At 36.8% G+C, this 21,904-nt stretch overlaps 1 protein-coding gene across 1 annotated transcript in view; it reads right to left on the bottom strand.

Moving 5' to 3' along the window:
* Positions 1 to 21,904, bottom strand: part of LOC149162158 (LRR/ubiquitin-like domain protein) — a 367,705-nt gene that overhangs the window by 64,836 nt on the left and 280,965 nt on the right. Inside the window, exons 7-8 of the mRNA XM_089437164.1 lie at positions 10,473 to 10,521; positions 10,194 to 10,259 (exon numbers count right to left, since the gene is read on the bottom strand). Coding sequence (XP_089293290.1) covers positions 10,194 to 10,259; positions 10,473 to 10,521 — 115 coding nt within the window. The remainder of the gene's footprint in view (positions 1 to 10,193; positions 10,260 to 10,472; positions 10,522 to 21,904) is intronic.

Here is a 21,904-nt window from a genome sequence, read left to right as displayed (position 1 = left end):
TTCAATGTTTTTTAGGGGTTTTGGAGGGAAACTAAGGGTGCTTTCCCTCCAAAAACACCCTCTCCAAGCCTTTAAGAGGCCCCTCTCCCTCTCATTTGTCTCGACTCTCACACATCTAATTTGGAGTGTTTATGAGTGTTTGTGAGTTTGTTTGTGAGCTTGGAGAGTGTTGAGTTTTTGCTGGAGTAGTCATCTTGGAGTTGGAGTTGGAGCTATTTGGGAGATAGTTTGTAGTTGTCAGTGGAGTTGCCATCTTCAAGAGGAGGCTAAGGAAGCTAATTTGCATTTCCAGATAAGGATTTTCACTTGAAAAACCCTCATTTGACTGTTGTCCATGAATTAAATTTTTTTATGTGTTATAAATTTATAAACTTCTCACTTCTATCATCTATGCTATCAAATCTCTAGCGTTATGCTATCAAATTTTGTAGCTTGCATGTGCATTTGTTTTCCTACATTTAGCTTTGGTTTTCCATGTTGCTTAGCTGCAAATTTTTTTTTTAATGGCAGATTTCTTTGCAAATTGTTATTATTTCAAGCAAACACGGCTGCAAAAGGAAAGGACAATGCATGGGCTCATTGTGATGTAATTGATGGAAAAATGATATCCAGATTATGCCATAAATCTATTGGAGGTGGGGGTATTCTTAGATTGAAACAACACTTGGCTGGGGTAAGAGGCTAAGTAAAGCCATGTGATGCACCAAATTCAGTGTTAGGTCCTATTAGGGAAGAATACATTGCCAAGCTTGAAAAGTTTTATGAGGATAAGGCTAGGGAGAAGGCCATCCAAGATGACATTGCAAGGAAGAGGGAATTATTAGACGCCATGAAAGAGAGTGGGTATGATGATAATGAGATTCAAGACTCAACTTCTATCCCTTCCACCAATGACCCCTTTCACTATCTTCATCCTTCTTGTGGCCAACCATCAAAAGGAACAAAGAGAACAAACATCCAATTTTTTTTCTCATCTTCTGCCAACATTGCCTTTTCTAATCCCATTTCCTCCCAGCCAAGTCGTCAACCCAATTTGGATCAACATTGAAAAAAGCAATGCAAAGAAACTTCTCATCAATACATTGCTAGATGGTGGTATGATTCAGATATCCCATTTAATGCTGCTCGCTCACCTTATTATCAAGCTATGTGGGACTCCGTTATAGCTACAAGAAAAGGCTTCAAAGGCCCTAGTCTACATGACTTGAGGGGAGCTCTTTTGCAAAGAGAGATATCTTCCATTGATGATTATTTGGTTGAGTTTAAAGATTCATGGCTCAAAACAGGTTGTTCCATCATGCCAGATGGATGGACCGATGGAAAGAACCGCACTATCATTAATTTCCTTGTTTCTTGCCCTCAAGGAACCATTTTTTTGAAATCAGTTGATGCATCTGATAAGGTGAAGGATGCAGCCCTTCTATTTGAGTTTTTGGATAACATTATTCAGGAAGTTGGGGAGCAGCATGTTGTGCAGGTCATCACCGATAATGCCTCAAACTATGTTCTTGCTAGAAAGATGCTTGAGACCAAATATAAGACCATATTTTGGACTCCATGTGCTGCACATTGCATAGACCTCATGCTTGAAGATATAGGCAAAGTGGAGTGGGTAAAAAACACTGTAGAGCATGCCAAATGCATTACAAAATACATTTACAACCACTCATGGGTATTGAGTCTAATGAGGAAAAACACTAGGGGCAAAGAGCTTGTTAGGCCTGCAAATACGAGATTTGCAACTCACTTCCTCACATTGCAGTGTCTCAATGGTCAACATAAAAACTTGCAGAAAATGTTTTCCTCTGAAGAATGGTTTGAATCTTGGTGGGCTTGTAGAACAGATGGAAAAGACACTAAAAAAAAAGTGTTAGACAATTATTTTTGGAAAAGGTCTGTAGAGCTTGTGAAAATTACCGAGCCCCTTGTTAAGGTGCTAAGGATGGTGGATGGGGAAAAATTGGCCATGGGGTACATTTATGAGGCTATGGATCAGGCAAAGGAGCAGATACAGGCAGCTTACAAGGACAGGTTAGCTAAATATGGTCGTATATAGGAGATCATTGATAACAGATGGAACAATCAACTCCATCATCCTATACATGTAGCTGGGTATTTTTTGAACCCAAAGTATCATTATAAAAATTGGCTAGGAGATCTGCATGATGGGGAGGTCAGAGATTGATTGCTTGGAGCGCATGGTCCCTCGCCATGCAGACCAATTGGAAATACATAGACAACTTATTGTTTTCACTAGGGCAGGTGGTACTTTTGGCAAAAACTTGGCAAAGATGGCAAGAGATGTGGACCAACCAGGTAAGCAATTCCATTTTCCAATTTGTTTTTCTTTTCAAGTTAAAATTGTTTACGTTCTTTACAATTCAAATTATAAACTAAGTTACTAATTAATGCCTTTTTCTTTGTAGCACATTGGTGGGAGTCATTTGGTGGTCAGGGTTCTCAATTGCAAAGGTTTGCAATTAGAATCCTCAGTCAAACTTGCAGTGCTTTAGGTTGTGAGCACAATTGGTCTATTTTTTATCGCATACACACAAAGAAGAGAAACCGTTTGGAACAAAAATGGTTAAATGATCTTGTTTTCATACAGTATAACCTTTGACTGAGGAGGAACCAAATGATGAGCAAAACACCTGATCTAGATCCCATTGTGTTGGACGGCATTGATCCAACATCAGAATGGGTGGAGGACACTGAAGAACCTGTGTTTGAGGCTGATTTTGATATCTACATGGCTTTAGCGGGGGATGAAGCAGTTTATGTGGCGGCATCAGAACCAGGATTAGTAGTGGCATCAAGGAAAGGCAAAGAACCAATGGAAGGCACTAGTCGTGCAGGTCGACAAACTTGTGCTTCCATTAGGTCCACTTCTATTGTTATTGGTGACATTGATACTGAGGTTGCAGATCAGGGTGGGGCATCCTTAGACTCTGAACTAGATGATGTCTATGTATCTCCTGATGATGATCTTGTGGCTAGTAGTGGTGATGAACTTGATGATTGATCATGTGTACAATGTAGACTTGTAGTAGGCCAATGGCCTCATAGCTTGCAGCATTGTTTTTGGACTTTATAGACCATTTAGAGCCTCATTGCTTATGTATTTTGCTATTTTGTCGATGATATGTATTGCACTCGGTGCCATTTTGATATATTCACCTTTACATGGTATATAAATGAGCAAACTTTGCATATTTTGTCTCTATTGGCTTGGAATCATGGTTTTAAATCTTAAAAATAGTTTTGTTTCATTAAAAATTAATTATTTAATGTATTTTTTTAAAACTGGTTCGTTTAGACCAAACCAGTCCCAGTTAGACTGGTTCCGGTCGATAAACTAGTTCATTAGGTGGACTAGTCCGATCACCGGTTCCGGGTATAAAAACATTGGCTATACTGAGAGTGACATAATTTTGCTTCCTGCTAATCTAAGAAATCACAACAGATCCCAAGCTCAAACAACACCCTAAAGTGCTCTTCCTTTCAGTAACGCTCACAGCCCAATCTGCATCTATATATCCATGCAGTCTTGACTCTCAATGCATCGTCGGAGGTATATCTCAAACCATAGTTGATCATCCCATGTAGATATCTTAGCACATGTTTTGCGGCTACCTAGTAAGCATGCAAAGGTTCCACCATGACTTGGCTCAATGTGTTAACATCAAAACATATGTCTGGTCTTGTGTTGACTAGAAGCATCAGAGCTCCAATCAATAGCTGGTACAAAGAAGGATCTACCAGATCTGGTTCCACAAATTCACCACATAACTTCTTTCATTGATATTTGACTTGGATTATGGGCACAAATTTCTAGACACAATTGCTTATTTTGTAAACCTTGTTGAAAAGTAATTTCTCCTATGAAAAGTTGTTAGGTTTTCTCCCAAGGTAAAATTTTTTGTCTCTATTGTGCATGGTTCTCTTTTTATGATCTTTACTTATTTTGTTGCATTTACTATTGACATTTTCTAAAGTGTAATTGCTCAATGATAATGGTGGAATAAATACGAGTTGGAAATCATTAGGAAATAATTATCTTGCAAAAAATAGCTTTCTACTAGACATCTTGTAGAAAATTCAACATAAATCAGATGGCTCACTTAGCAAGCACAAAGCAAGACTCATGGCAAAAGCATTTGCGCAGAAAGGTGTCAATTATGAAGAGACCTTTTCCCCCACAAAAAATGGGTCACCATCAGAACTCTCTTTGCATTGACAACATAGAATGGATGGAAAGTCCATCAAATGGATGTGAAGATTTCTTTCCTTAGTCGAGGCTTGAAAGAAGATGTTTTCATGTCTCAACTAGAAGGCTTTGTTGTGAAGGGACATGAACAGAAAGTATGCAAACTCATCAAATCCTTTTATGGCTTGAAACGAGCATTGTGAGCCTAGTATGAAAAAAATTAACTAAGTATCTTCTAAAATTAAATTTCAAACACTTTAATTTGATGATGCAACTCTATTTATCAAGAAAGTTGGAAAATTTGTTGTCTATCTTGTGGTATATGTAGATGATCTGTTGATAACAGGGAACAATGAAAACTATATGGCATCTATAAATAAAGAGGTAAAGAAAAGACGAGAGATGACAGATTTGGAACACCTTCACTACTACTTGGGCATTGAAGTGACCCAACATCCAAAGTACATATTCCTCTCTCAAAAGTAAATTGGAGAATTGTTGAACAAGTTTGGCATGGCTGAATGCAATCCTTTGTCCATTCCAATGGAACAAAATCTGAAGCTCACATCTAAAGAAGGAAATGAATTTGAGAATGCAACTACATATAGACAGCTTGTGGGAAATCTTACCAACCTCACCACTACCAAACCAAATATGCCATTTGTTGTTGGAATCCTTTCCAAGTTTATGCAAAAGCCTTGTGAAGGACATTGGTCTACTGCAAAAAAAGTTCTAATGTCCTTGAAATAAACTCAAGACTTTGGACTCAAATATTCATAGGTGTATGACTTTAGCTTGATTGGATATTCTAATTCAGACTTTGATGGAGATAAGAAAAATGGAGTGTCTGCTTCAAGCTATATTATGAGTCTTGGATTAGTAGTTGTCTCCTGGAGGTCACACAAATAGTTAGTTCCAATGTTGCACGAAGCGGGAGTGAAGCGGAAGCGTTTTTTGGAAGCAGAAGCGTCATTTTCGAAAAATCTAGGAAGCGAAGCGTCCGCGGAAGCGTCTGCTATATATATATATATATTTGCATTTATACTCAAAACAAACATCCCAAATAGCAAATTAATTGTAGAAGACATGAAAACATGCATATTTTTGCATAAATCAAGATAGATATGGCATCCATGATTCCATTGTAGTTACGAGTATGTACAACAATCATCCATATTCTAGCTATTACAAACATACATCAAATTTTTAAGCATATTATAAAACATAAAACATAGAGCATATTATGATTTATCTAGCAAGTGAGCAACTGTCAACATTTTTCATGTCCAAAATTCAAATAATAATGTTTACAAAATATGTCACTTGGTCACCGCCAAGACAAAAAAGGTTCAAAATTCAAATTCACAAGCCTACAAGTCTAATGAGTAATCTATGACAAAAAGTAGTAGACTGTGAATATATCTACTAATCTCTCCTCCTTCCACCACGAACAGAACGTGTCGGCGGGCGGGGGCCTCCACGTGGTGGCAATGAAGAAGATGGTGCCGGTGGAAGTTGTGGAAGTGGCACTGAAACTGATGAAGAAGAACCCCCTGCTGTTGGTGTTGAACCATGGAACCTAGGAACCAAGGGACCAGATGAGGGTGGGGGGGCATATCAACACGATCATCATCATCCTGGAATCGCTCAAAAAATTCATGCAGAAAAAAAAACACTAGTTAACAAAAAAATTAAAAACATGAATTAGAGAAATGCTTTATAAGGAAAATTCATACCACAATGGACATACCTGGATAAGAGCATCCTCTAATTGCTCTAATCGCAACACTCCATCCTCCAAATTGGGCTCCTTTGGATTCTTGTCCCAAATCAACAGGTCTTTATTAGACTTTGCATCTTCACAGTAATGGGACAACAATCGCAAGTTGTAATGAAAATAAACCAAGTTCTCTGCCCGATCTAAACTCAACCTGTTCCTTTTAACACTGTGGATGAAAGAATAAGAGCTCCAACACCTCTCTACAGAAGAAGTGTTTACCACCTGTGATAGCACCCGCAATGCCAAAGCCTGTAGAAGTGGAGTACCCCCTCCATGCATGTTCCACCACTTGAGAGAAGAAAAAGTCTCTCGATCTTTAATTGCATGCATGCTCCCAAATGGACCAGTATTAAGCGTATAGTTGCTCACCTGTCTTCGTACCAATGCAGCCTACTCCTCATCAGGGATTAATTTACTCAATGCAGCCATATATTTTCTGTGAACCTCTTGATCTTGGTGTGGTTTTCTCCTGCTTCCCCCCCCCAGGTGCTGGTGTTGAAAGCCATGATGGATGATAGTATTTAGGTGTCAAAACATATGCTAATGCATGCAATGGAACATTTAGCATTTCCCATCGGTTTTGCACCTCTACACGAATATAATTGTACAAGGTGGTATCTCTAGGCTCAACAATGTCTTTAATCTGCCCCAACATGCTATCCATTTGTTCATACACCTCCCCAATTACTGGTCGATCTGAATCTGCAAACTTGATCATGTAATAAATTGGTTTGGTGAATTGCAAAACATATTTAACCTGTGACCAAAAGTAATTGTCAAGAACAGTGTCCTTGACTGCATTAGCACCATCTATGTCAGTGTTAATTTCATCCCATATTTCAGCACACACCAGATTAGTTAAAGCTTGTCTCACCTTCACTAGCCGCCTAAAGGTGAGGTAATAACTAGCAAATCTTGTCTTTGTAATTTTAAGCAACTACAACTTGGAGTAAGTGCCATAGAAGTAGTTTACCCTTGTATGCCCTGTGATGAATTTAATGAGCTGCTTCCCTCTCCTGTAAAGCTCAGTAATCCACCCACATTCTTTGTGCTTCACAATATCATGCATCAAAAGGTTCAATGTGTGAACTAGGCACCCAGACCAAAAGATGTGTGGATGAGTATGCTCAATAATTTTTCCTGTTGCCTTACAATTTGCTGCATTATCTGTGATCACTTGAACCACATTATTCGGACCAACATCTTTGATTGATTTCAATAGGAGATCTGCAATGTTTTGTGCAGATGCAGTGATGGAGGAGGAGTCATGACATGTAATAAATACTGCACCACTAGAAGAAACACCAAGAACATTTATCAAATGTTGGTTTCTAATATTTGTCCACCCATCTGATACAATGGATACCTCAGAATCTACCCACTCATTTGTAAAACGTGTCAAAGCTCTTTGAACCTTAGCTTTTTCTCTTTCTAATAACACTGTTCTAGCTTTCTCATAGTTGGGAGCCTTGTATCCTTTTGGGGCTTCATTGATGGCCTTTACCATTTCATGCCAATAGGGAGAGTGAAGCACATTGAATTGTACACCGCAAGCACAAAGAAAACGGACTATCTTTCCATCCACATCATCCCTCCCAGCAACATTAAGGAAATCCCCTATTATTTTTCTACCTCCAGAGCTTGCAGAAGTACCATGAGGAGATGAGCAGCTACCAAATTTAGAGGTTGCACTTGATTCAGAATGAGTTCTTTGTTTCTTGTTTTTTTGTTGTGCAGCCATCTCTATTTGGATGTGTTTTCTTCTTTCTTCAGCTGAAATGTTTGGGCAAATTTGTACCCCCACAGGACCCTTTTTTTCATCACTGTCCAACACCCCACAAAGATGCCTCCTCAAACGAGTATATGAACCACAATATGGTTTTCCTTCATGACAACCATGAGGGCACACAAATTTGTAAGATCCACCTTTCCCCCATCAAGTTTGGTCACATAGTTCCACAAGGGTGTTGATGTAGCTTTCCCATCTTGTGTTTCAGTGTCCTCTTCAGGTTCATCCCCTTCCTCTTCAAACCCTTCCTCCTCATCATGCATTCGGTCACTCATATTGGGACCACTGTCCTCTTGTGTTTCATCCCTTCTATTTCTATTCCCCCTTGCCATCATTAAAACCAAGAGTGGAATGATACATAGAAGCCAAAAGAACACCATCTTGGAATATGGATATAGGTGGTGGACAACCTGTAAGTAAAGGAGCAAGTAGAAACAATGGGAAAGAGTAGGAGAGGGAGGAGAAAATTTAAAAATACAAAAAAATTGTCAAAAAAATAAGGGAGTTTGGGGTTTGAACTTACCTCTTTAGCTCTTGTAGATGAAGTCCTCCAAGCTCTTGCTCCAAGCTCCTCCTCCTCCTAGCTCCTTCTCCTTCACTCCTCCAAGCTCTCCTCTCTTCTCCTCTCCTTTCCTCTCTTCTCTTCTCCTCTCCTCTCTTCTCTTCTCCAACTCTCATAAACTCAAAGTGAGAAAATGAGGAATGAATGGGGGCTTTATTCTTTTCATTCCTCACCTTAATCTCACTCTAACCTCACCCTGATCCACCCCTGACCCACCCCCTTTAAGTTTAGTTAACATAAATAAATAAAAAAATTGTTTTTTTGCCTTGCGCGCGGCCTCCTTTCCAAAGCGTACGCTTCCTCCTCCGAAGTGCCACGCTTCTGAGGCCCGAAGCGCGCTTTGGAGGTCTGGAAGCAGCGATTTCATACCGCGCTTCCAAAATTCCTGGAAGCGGCGCTTCCATACCGCGCTTCCAAAATTCCTGGAAGCGGCGCTTCCATACCGCGCTTCCAAAATTCCAGGAAGCGGCTAAAAAACAGGAAGCGGCGCTTCCGAATTCGGAAGCGCCGCTTCAGGCCACGCTTCCGTACAGGACATGCTTCGGGGCTTGGATCCACCGGGGGGGGCGCTTCGTGCAACATTGGTTAGTTCCATCAAACCCCACAACAGAGGCAAAATATGTGGCAATTGCGGAAGCAACCAAGGAGCTTGTTCAGCTTGGAAAAATTCTTGAAGACTTGCATGAGAAAAAGTGAACTCTACTCCCCTTCTAATTGATAATACTTTTGTGATTAAATTCGCCAAGAATCCCAAATTCCATGATCAAACCAAACATACCAACAAAAGGTATCATTTGGTTCAATATCATGTAGAGGCAAAGACTATTCATCTACAATATTGTTCCACAAATGAACAAATTGCAAACATCTTCACCAAAGCACTTGGAAGAGAAAAGTTTGAAAGATTCAAAATGATGCTTGGAATATTCTTAGGACATCTAATCCTCAAGGATTGGGTGAACAAATTGTAAATATTTAAATAAAGGAAAATGAACACTAAGAATAGGAAGTGACCTTGGAATATGAATCCCAAACGTCAACCCTCATCATGTTATATAATGATGTCTACATTAATGCAAAAATCAATTCAGGCATTAATTTCCTGGCCGGACAATAAAGAAAGAACCTCTCATGGTTGATTGCCACCTTATGAAATTAAAATGTAAACATGTGACACAATAAAGGATTATATTAATCCTTCAAGTCAATTACAAATTAAGATGGAAATGTGCGACACCAGAAAGGATTCTAATAATCCTTCAAGTCAATTACATGATTGATTTGTTCTGACCTTAAAGAGATTGTTATTAGAAATGACATAAAATATGAAACTAACATAAAGTACAATATTAAGGCAAAGAACAATAGTGATATACACATGTTGAGCACAGTTCATATGATATGAAAGTGTTCATCATTTTTAAAAGATTGTGAATCCTTATAATGCAGTCGACAATACTTTATGTCTAATTGACATGATGTATGAAACTAACATGAAGTACAATATTAACACAAAGAACAATAGTGATATACGCATATAAAGCACAGTTCATATGATATGAAAGTGCACATCATTTTAAAAAGATTGCGGATCCCTATAATGCAGTTGACACTTTATATCTGTACCCACTCCCCACCAACGAGCGTGAGCATCAAAAAATGTTAAATGATTTACACTACATTTAACCCATACCTATTTCAGATAGTCACTATGTCACGATAATATTCAAGATGAGAAATTTATAATGTGCAGCACCAAAAAAACAAAGTGAAAAAGAACACAAACATTGCTACCCATGCAAAAATAAAAGACAATGGAAAGCAATAAAAATGTTCAAATTATATGATGCCTTACCTTTATATTTGCTAGGTTTCCCAAAGTACTTGGCAATTCTCCCAAAAGGTTCGAAGAGAAATCAGCCTATGTCACGACATCACATGATTAGCTTTCATATCAAATGAGCAGTTTCCACGCTTTTGATACATGCTTATCTTTGAAATTAATTAGAATTACTAGACTTCTCAACCTTCAGAATGTTCCATGTATGTGTGTTCTATCATAAAGGTTAACTAGCATTAAAAAAATTGAAGTGCAGATTTATACATCTCAGTTCAAAATCTAAATTGTATGCACCTCAAGTAGAGAGCAACAATCTCCTACAGTTGAAGGCAATGTTCTCAAGCTACAATACAAACAAAATACAAATATTAGACACATTAAAAATACAATTGATACAACATATTAAAACAGAGTGAAACAACAATTTTTTTTTTTAAAGTAGTTCCATAATTCATTTAATAGCAAATACAAAGTGATAACAAATGATAACCATATAATGCAAATCTAAGTAATAGTTAGAAAAGGGCATTAGATTCTTGAGTGGACGTTTTTAAAACTCTTTTTAATAGAATCTAGATGCTAACAACGTTATTGATGAGATTTGTTCTGACAGAATCCTTAACTTGGAAAAGAAAACAATAGATTGCAAAGGATAGTTAAAGGATTCATTTAAATTAATTGTGTATGTATTATGCAATATTAAAGAAGAGGTATTGACTTGGCACTTTAACGAACAAAGTTCGTATATGCAGTGGGATACTCAGAATATCTGGTATATTTAAATATCCATCATAGGATAATATATATATATATATATATATATATATATACACAATGGAATTGTTATAAATGAGGGTCTGCTTATATACCTAGGCAGGTGCCCTTTCACGAATGGTCATGTCCTTTAAAGGCAAGTCTCTTCGCTAATTAATTATTATTTGATTGTTATTTCTGTTATTTTTATATATTTTATTCATAACATTGCCTTCCTTTACAGAAAAGCTTTGTCCTCAAAGCTTATGGTTGAGAAGGTGTGTTGTCTATTTTTCTATCTTGTAATCTATTCACATCTCTTGGAATTCTTTGATTTGTCATCTTTGTTGATACAAGATGCTAGGATCCTGAATAATGAGAAATATTCCTGTAAAAATCACAATAGAAGTGTTTTGTCAACATGTATCGAACCATCTATTGTGGTTCATCGTCAGCACAAGATGAGAATCAGATCTTGGCATCAGATTAAATAAACATAGCACCATGTAGAGAAAATTAATTCTAATGGTTAGAATATAACAGCTAATTTTGAATAAGGAATTATTTATTAAAAATATATTTTATAATGATATATTAAAAAAGGAACCAAAGAAAATTTATAAAAATAATTTAAATAAATTAAAAAAAAGAATAAGGACCAACCTATTCTAGTTCAAACAAAAGTTCGGACAAAATTAAACAATAAGGAATCAAAGGGATAAATGAAGGTTAAGACTTACCAACTAAGTAACAAGAATTAAAACAGAAATATAAATCCTAAAGAGTGAATCAAAGGCATCAATAAATGATTTAAGAAAAAACAATTGATTCACATTAAAGAAAGGAACACAAATAGGTATATAAATCCAACAAAGATACCAAAATTATGAAATTAAAAATAAAATACCAAATGATAAGTCAAAAAGGGGAAGAGATTAACTTAATAAGAGGATAATTATAATATAAAAATGAAACTAAATTATTAAAAATAATCCAAAGAAGATTGAAATAATTAAAGAAAATAAGGTAATTGACTATTTTATTAATAGTCAAAACCAAATTTTTAAGGTAAAGTTGAAAAACTGATTTTTTTGAAACATTAAACAATCCAAAAATATTATAATATAAGAAAGAACAAAATATTTAGACTGCTAATAAATGTTGAAGAGAATAAAAATATCTATAAATCTATATGAACATTTATCTATATACTTGTTGACTACACTTTGTCAACAATCCGAGAAAGGTGAGTACAAAGAAGTGGAGAAAAATTTTCGAAGAAACGAAGTCATTAGTTTCTATCATTCATCATTGTAAACCCAATTTCTGCAAAGTTTATTGTAAATTATGCTAGTATGGCCATTTAATTATGTAACAAAACTTAGGTAAGCCTCTGATTTTGGCAAAGGATTTCATCCTATGGTTTTTCTAAACCTCCTTGAATTATGTGTGCTTGTAAACACGCCTAATTGGAGAAGTTTTTCTTCTAGCTTAAACCCCAAAGCTAGGGTGGAATTCGTTGACAAGGTCTTAGGTAAGTCCTAGTGTTTATCGAGTCTGACGTAAAAGTGTGTTTAGGAATGATTTTAGTGCACGGTCCCTCGCAATCAGAAACCATGGCTAAATTATTTTATTATAGATACACTTGGTTTCATACTAGATCATATTCTGTCGCAGAATTGGGTAATGTCTTGAGGGTCTGGTCTAAATGTGTATTTACCCTTCTAAGGGTTGAATTAATTGTAATATTTTGATGTAAAAAAAATTTAGTGCATGGTCCCTCGCAATCAGAAACCATGGCTAAAATATTTGAGGGTGGAAAAATAATTAAATCCCTCTAGAGTCAATTAAGCAAAATTAAATAGAAATACAAAGCCGGAAAATTAATTTAGAGTCAAAAATAATTATATAGAAATTAATTTCTCTCCAAGCGGAAAATAATAAAAAATTCGTCGGTCAAAAGGAAGTCAAGTTTTGGAGGTCTTCCGCCAAGGGACAAATGGATATTTAAAAAAAAATTGGGCCCTTGCACCTTGGTGGTTAAGTCAAAGTCAATTTTTTGAAGAAATGAATCAAAAATATTAATTTTTGGATTAATAAAAAAATGGTTTCTAAGAGAAATTTGAAATTTTCCTCAAAAATAAAAATCCAACAGTGGAGATTAAAAGATAATGAAGTTATTTTCAACGGTCAAGATTATTTTGATGAGGATCAAACCAACTAGCCATTGTTTTCCACTTGGAGGGGTTTTCTCTATATAAGGAAGCTATTGATCTTCTATTTTCCATCTTTGGATGAAGTAATTTTGTAACGCATGTACTGAGCTATTGCTTTGTTGGAAACATTTTTCTCATAATAGAAAGACTCTAGGATTCAGTGCACGGTGTTCTTTTATCTGTTGAATTGTGGTATGTGTTGACTATGTATTTATCCTATATTGCGCTGAGTATTTTTTCTAACTGTTATTTCATTTGTTGGTGATAAAAACATTATATTGGTATGATTTATCTTAGGTGATCTGATTCACGATATGATCTAACAGTTTATCTTGATATTTATATAGAGATTTACAAGTGCACTAGCCCTTGGGCTGCAAGTTCGCAGACCATGGGGTAGGGCCGACCTTGTTTGGGCTCTAAGCTTTCATTGTGGTGAATTATTCTACAGGAGGGTTTTGGTTGGTCTATCTTTTGAAATTATTCATCCATGTAATTTATTTCAAAAATCTTCTCAAAATTTTATTTGATCTTGGGCTAAAATGATTTAACATGCTAATCAGAGATAAAAAAATTATTTTGTAAATATTTGTAAAATTATTTTCTAACCCTTGTTTTATTTTGTAGCACTTGGGGATTTTGGGGTCTTGAATTTTTTGTATGTATTTGGGGTTCGGGGAATTTTTTAAGGCCTCTAAAGGCCTAGTTGTCCCCTCTTTCAGCGTTGTCATGCACCATTTTGCCCTCTTCAGGCTAGTTGTTAGCCCTTCTAGGCTTGTCGTGAGCCCTAGGGCCTAGAGGTTCCTTTCAATGAGTCACAGCCCTTTAGGTCTTTCCTTGCCTAGCCACAAGCCTTTAAGGCCTTATCACAGCCCTAGGAGGCCCTCTAGCCCTATCGGACCCCTCCATTTGCCCATTTTTCCTTGGTTGGACACCTTAAAGACCTTCCTCTCCCTAGTCGTGCCCTTTTTGGCCTTTCTTGCCTCATCGTTGGCCCTTGTAGCCCTAGTGTTAGCCTCTTTATGCCTAACGTTGCTCTCTCCTAGCCTCTAGCCTTATTATAGCCCTCATCCAAGCCATTCTTCAGTCATTGAGTAAGTTTGCATTAACATTTTGTCTCTAACATCTTGTCTTGCAATGATTTTGGAGCTAGCTTGATGGTTGCAGGTGATCAAGTTCATTGGAAGCTAAACTAGTCACCTACAAGGCCATTTGGTCTCTTGGTTTTCCCTCTAACCCTTTTTGTCACATCACTATTTCAATTGAATTCTGAAGCATTTTATGACAGCAATGTATTCAAGGCCTAAACACATCTAAAATAGTCCTAAATTCACCTATCATTCATCTAAGGCATCAAACATTTATCTTATGGTTAAATCATTTGCATCTAAGTGAAATTTGAAGGACTGTTGGATAAATTTCAGATCTGATATGTTTGCTACAGCCATCTAAAATCACCTACAGTGGTGACAAAATTACCTAACAATAGCATAATAATTAATATGCAAGCATATTTCATCATTGGTAAATCATTGTCATTGGTTGGCCTTTGCATTTCTTGGCACATCCTGTCATTTCTGGAAGGCTGTCATAAAAATCATAGATCTGATATATGCATATTAAGGTCTAGTATAAGCATAATAGCTATGTTGCTGGATCTGGCACAGGAAGGGTGAATATTGGCGTTTCGGCAGATCTGAACTGGATCCGGCTCCGGATGCGCCAAAATATGGCTCACATACGGATGGCTGCAGATTTTACGTTTTAGGAAACGTCTCATTCTCAGACGAAACGGATCCCGAGGCAATTTAGCAAGTTGTCGGAACCGCCAAAATGAATGGGTTGATTGTCGCTATAGGTTTTTTTGGTTTTAGGTTTTAACTTTTAACTTTATAAATTTGTGGTCCCTCCCCTTTGTCGGCACTCACACCGAATATCCCCCTTCTTCACCCAGCGCATGTTAAATATTGAACTGGGCCCCTGCTTCACACAACAACGCAGTGTTTGGAAGTTGGAATTCGTGAACACAGCGACAAGAAGTTGGAACAGCGACAAAGCCGTCGAGGAGTCGAGGAAGCTGTCGCCGGTCAGGACAGAGCCGTCGAGGAAGTTGTCAGTCAGTCTGACTGCCAGCCTGTGTTGGGACAAACGGTTGAGGAAGTCGTCACTCAGTCCGACTGCCACCCTGCGTTGTGAAACCGAATGCAGCCTGTGTTGTGAGAGGAATGCTCAACCGCCTAGGAACCCTCAGCTACCACCAGGAACGCTCAGCAGAAGCTTCGTTGCCACTCCGCTGATAGGTAAACCACAAATGTTAAAAACTAATTGTTTTCTTGTTCTTGGTTGCAAGGCCCGATAGTCGATAGTCAATAGTCTCGTTCTCTCCATAGTGTTATTTTTACAAATAATTTAGTAAACCATAAAATATTAAATTATAAATTTATATGTTTACCTTGATCCAATATATATTAACAATAAATATTATATACTCTCCGCATGTATAATTTTATTGTTCTAATTATTTATCGTGTTTTGTTTTTATACTTCTCTCAATTAGCGTTTAGGCATTTATAATTTTATTCGTTTATTGTTCTCTCCATAATATATATTATAATAATATGTCTTTATAAAGTTAGATTTCTCTCCATTACGCATTGTCGCATTTATAATTTTATTGTTTTAATTAATTATCATGTTTTGTTTCTATATAATATATATTCTCTCCATTAGCCTTTAGGCATTTATAATTTTATTGTTTCTCCATAATATATATTATATATCTTTATAAAATTATATTTGTCATCTCTAGCATGTATATGTTATATAATATAATAATAACATAAGTAAAATCAAAATGTCTATTATTTAGCACACTTTTTAATTCCCCTTTCCAATTTTTTATCTTTTTTCTGCAATAAAAATTCTTTTTTAATGTTAATGTATTTTAATTTTTATGTATTTAATAAATTAATTGTGTATTTTAATTTTTAATTGCTTATTGATTATATTATAATTTGAATTTTATACGTAGTAACCTATAGACCATTATCATTATGGAACCATCACAACATGAGCATAGTGAAGGGGAAATCATCAAAACAGAGCCAAAATCTCCTCTATGGCAGTATGTGGAGATTATTGGAAAAATCCTAGAGGTGGTTTGTTTAAATGGAAGTGCAATGAATGCCAAGATATAAAAAATGGTTCATATACTAGAGTGAAGGCCCATCTCACTAGTCAAACTAACACAGGGTGCAAGTATGCACCAGGCCAAAAGATGCAAATGGCAAACCTGGCCAAGGTTTGAGTCCTGGAAAAATGAAATTCCATGCATCTTTACAAGAAGCTACTGATAGGAAGCTTGCTAAGGAAAACACCCTGCGCAAAGCTCTACAACTAGGCCTCCACTACCATCTAGGCATGCTGCCAAAACTAATAAAATGCCCACTCTAGGCCTTCTTGAAACGGGTTTCAATAATCAAGGTAGAGACATAGCCGATGAACATGTAGCTCGTTGCATCTATGCAAAGGGGCTAGCATTCAATTTGGTGCGTTCCCCTTATTGGCAACAAATGATTAAGGTAGTTAATGAAGCACCAAAAGGGTACAAAAGCCCTGGATATGAAAAAGTCCGCACTACTTTGTTGGCATGAAAGAGGCAATCCGTGGATAGACAACTACAGGAAATCTAGGATACATGGGCAGAAACAGGGGTGTACATCTTTTCTGATGGATGGAGAGACCAAAGAAACCGCCCATTAATTAATGTTGTTGCAGTATGCCCCCAAGGGGCAATCTTTTTGAAGGCTGTTGATTGCAGTGTAATAGAGAAAGATGCATCTTTCATATCCACAATTCTTATTGATGCAATAGAAAGTGTGGGGCCACATAATGTTGTCCAAGTCATTACGGACAACGCACAGGTTTGTAAAGTTGCAAATTTGATTGTGGAGGGTCAATATGATCAGATTTTTTGGACTCCATGTACAGTGCATTCATTGAACCTCATGCTTGCCAAGGTTGGTGACATTGAATGGATTAATGAAATATATGTAGCATCAAAAGAAATCCAAATGTTCATAACAAATCATTCAATGTCCCAAGACATTTATCGGGCTTTTGCAAAGTTGGAGCTACTAAAGGTACTTTTTTTTTAATCAATATTATTTGTATTGGAAATTTTTATTTTTAATTACAAATTTATATATGGTTTCTCATTTGAGATTTGACTTTTTGAAACTTGTAGGTTGCTGAAACTTGTTTTGCCTCCCACACTCTTGTCATAATGAGACTTGTGGAGGTGAGACAAGCACTTCAAGCAATGGTCATTGACCCTCTTTGGGAATCATGGAGGACTTCCACTTCTGATAGAGGACAAAAAATCAAGTCCATTCTTGATGATGCATGGTGGGACAAGGTCCAATGCCTTCTACGGTTCACTGAACCAATCTTGACCTTGATTAGGGCATTTGATACAGATACACCTTGCTTGGGGGAAGTTTATGAAAACATTGATAGTATGTTGGAGAGGATAAGGAAAATTATCAGGGCAAGTGAAAATGACCTTTATGAAACATTCTATTATTTAGTGAAGGACATAGTTACAGAAAGGTGGAACAAAATGACCACACCATTACACCTTTTGGCATATGCATTGCATCCTAAATACTATCATTCTAAAATTTTGTCTTTACTTGGTATAACAACACCAAACAAAGATTCTAAGGTGGTAAAAGGATACAAGACAGCTATGAGGAAAATTTATAGAGATATGGGAGTTGCAATGGAAGTCCGTCAAGAATTTGGAGGGTTTGTACAATCTACTGGTAGCTTTTCAGATCCAATAGCTATGGATGATCGAGGGCATCTTGATCCTATTACTTGGTGGGGCTTCCATGGTGGGGATAGCATTCATCTCTCTTCTCTAGCCACCAGGTTGTTATCATAAGTTGCTAGTTCCTCATTAGCAGAGAGGAATTGGAGTACATATGGCTTCATCCATTCAGTGAAGCAAAACAAGCTGGGAGCAGCAAAGGCTGAGGATCTTATTTATGTTCATTCCAACCTTTGTCTTCTATCACATGTTGAACCAGAGTATAAAAAAGGTCCAAGCAAGATGTGGGATGTGGAGCCTGAGATCTTTGACTTGAACCTGACACTGAATGCCATGACTCACCTTAACCTACTTGAGGATATTGTTCCACCACCAGTCCAGCCTACTGATGCAACTTCCTACATTCCAGGACCCCCATCATCTATTCATGATGTAGAGTTGCAATATGCAGAAGATATAGATCCATTGGAGGACATGTAAATTTCTTTACTATTATCATTTATGATATTATGATCCTTTTTGTTACTTTGTATGAGGGAGGATGCATCATTTCAGTGTTTCAATCTTCATATTTATCATTCAGTGTTCTAAACATGTTTGATGGTTTCATGGAGTATTTGATTTTTTAGCTCTAAAGTGTTTTTTAAAATTTAAAAAATATTATTATACTTTTTTTTTGGTAATCCTTGTCGTATCCGGATCTTGGATTTTCAAAAAACTAGCGGATCCGGATCCGAATCCATATCTGTATCTGAATCCTGGTAATATAGCATAATAGTGGTGTCAAAAGTTGTTGACAGTCATCTATTTTCATTTAGCATTTGTTCCTTGCATCCTTGTGCATTTTGAATACGTGTTTGCTAGCAAAATTTGGTGTTTTCCTTACTGTTGCTATCATTATCTTCTTGGTTGTCATTTCTTGTATCTCATTGCATTTAATTGCATCTTGCATCCATTTGCATTCTCTCATTGAACATAAGTGCTCTAAAAGGCTAATTAAATTGATATGATTGGTTTATTGCTCTAAGAAATAACAATTGTGGATTAATGCTCTCTTTCTCTCATTGATAACTAGCATTGTTATGACATTGAAATATCTCCACTTGTCATTGTTATCACGCTGCTAAAGAAGTGGATAATTAGATAATTGGTTACATTGTTTCTTGTGGATTTACTAACTTGTTGCAAGTGTGTTTCATATCAAAAGTTTGTAATCTTGCAAATCAAGCCACTCTTAAAAGAACTTAATTGACAATCATAATCGTGATAAGAGAAATCTTGAAGTGATCTAATTGTGTTCATAAGGAATTCAATTTTTCTCTTTTGAATCTAATTGGCACATTTGCATTCTATTGTTAATCTCAAGAAGTTGTTACTTGTGTTTAAAGATCATCATTATCTAATTGGCATTCTAGCATTGTGATGAAAACAAATTTTGGGTCTCTTCGTTTTCAATATTTTTCAAATCTCGATCTTGGACTTGTGGGTTATGAGCCCACAAATTCAACTCATCCTCGCTTCCACTACAAACTGAAAACCCTATGGTCTACATGTAACATTAATTCATCAAACAAAGTCAACATATCTATGCATCAAACCATCAATACATTAAATCACCATGCACACACATAGAATTACATTAAGAAGAAATCAACTTTCATTAATTAATCCCACTAAACTATTACATAGAATCTATTGGTACCTTGGCTGGCCAGATCTTCATTCTAATGGCCGCCTCTTTTCAATGCCTAAAGGCTACAATTTATAGAGGAAATTACAATATTGTGGATCATTTCAAGATCCATGATCTTCTCCATAAAGCTCTCAACATGATCCTCTCCACAAAGCTCTCAACATGATATTTTTCACAAAGCTCTCAACATAATCCCTAAGATCCCTCACAGATCTAATTTGTCAAGCTTTTTAACAAATCCCTTTCTTTTTGACATGTTTTTCTCATTTTCGCCTTCCAGAAGTTGCTCTTGCTAGTTTTTTGATGCAGGAAAACCTGCGCATACCCACAGTGTGCATATAAAATGCATAAACTTTATTGCCCCAAGAATTTAGACTCCCTGCCAAGTCTGAATCTTCTTTAAAGAATGGTTTAAGGCTCCCTTTATTAAATCTCTGTGGAATGATTCATTAATTAACCACAGTCTGTTCCTTTAATCAATCCTTTCTATCGGGACTCTATACACCTTTTCCATTAAACCTTCATTAATCCTTAGGCCCGCATATATATGCAAACCCCACTCTATAACTATGATTATACACGGACTTGCCCATAAACCTTCTCCACGCTTTATTTCTATTATGATTCTCGTCTAATAGAAATACACATAAAACTAACATAAACCATACCTTTTCGCTTTTCCTCGGTCTTTGCACATTTACCGATGCATGCCTTTATCGCTATCGCAATCTCATGGATCCACTACTAGGCATTCCTTCTTCCACATCCAATATGCGATAAACTACAACTGGACTTCAAATACAATACAACCGCGCCTATACCTTATCAGGTTCGCTCTTACATCGCATATCGCAAGACTTCAACTTCACACATCGCATATCACAATTGTTAAGGGCACGATACTCCTACCATGGAATGTTGCAATGCGATCTGATCACTGATCGCATCGGACATCGCATATCGCACATCGCACTTGCCTATGACCCAAGGTCAATTCCTCACAATAGAAATGTTGCGATATAGGGTTTCTCAATGATTCTCCACCGTTGATCAGAGCACTGGATCCATCGGTCAATATTGGCATCACATATCGCAATCGCAATCACTTAAGGCCGGGGATCATTACTCATGTGATATGTTGCGATGCGATACCATTTGCTCCATTCGATGCGACTTAATCCTGTTTGTTGATTTGGTAGATCCAACAGCTCCTATGCATCAATACTTCACTTCTTCGCTCTTCTCTCCAATACGGTTTTACGCCATTTCTTCAGTGTTTTTTGTGGTTTTGGGTTACTTCAGGGGTTTCTCATCCTTCCGCTGTTCCGCTGCGTGACTCTCTCCTGAGCTTAACTCTGCGTATTCTTTAATACAATCACTTCCGAATCTTGGCTGGGATCCTTCGAATGGATTCAAACAGTCCATTATGATCCTCCATATCATTCTTTTCCTTTGTGTATTTTGCCGAACTCCGCCTGCAACCTCTATTACATAGAATACTCTGATTCACTCATAATTCATCATTCTATTAACCAATACACACCACACAGTTCAGAATCGAATTCTCCATATATAAATATATAAACAAATGATTATATATTAAGACTCTCTGTCTCTCTGGCCTGTTCTTCAATATCAGTGGCCTCTATTTCACAATCTAATCTATCTAACCTCTTAACTTTGCCTTTTAGTCTTACACTTTATACAAAAGGATTCTACAACCAATTCCTGGTTTAGATCCATAAACTCCTCAAAAAAATCCTAAAATCTCTTCCTTATCTCTTAAGATCCTCTCCTGATCTGAAAATGAGATTTAAGACAATTATTAAGGTATTACAGACTCATGTGCATGGATTTGCCTATGTTACTTTATGCAATGGATCGATAAGATTGCGAAATACATAGACAATGAAGCAGTAAAGAAGCATAATAGACAACACACATAAACACAACAAATTTAATAAGGAGTTCACCCAACACTCTTGGGCTACATCTCCTAGTCCAGCCTTCAATGGTGACTTCTCTATTATGTCTTCAGAAGCAAAGTTTTTACAAGAATGAGCTCAATTTGAGTCTCACACAATAGATACAAAACAACAAGGCTTTCTTGGATCCCCCAAGTCTTTCTGAGTACACAGACTCTCCTCATTGATTCTTTGTCTTTGTTTGCTCTCTATCTCAGCACTGCTTGCCTCTGTTTGCTCTCTTCTATGGCTTTAAAGCCAATCGG

The sequence above is a fragment of the Pinus tabuliformis genome, chromosome 5_2, assembly GCF_031772625.1.
Source record: "Pinus tabuliformis cultivar Carrire ecotype Pingquan chromosome 5_2, CPIR1, whole genome shotgun sequence".
Taxonomy (NCBI): domain Eukaryota; kingdom Viridiplantae; phylum Streptophyta; class Pinopsida; order Pinales; family Pinaceae; genus Pinus; species Pinus tabuliformis.
The sequence above is the reverse complement of the archived record's forward strand: the minus strand, read 5'-3'. Positions and strand labels throughout refer to the sequence as shown.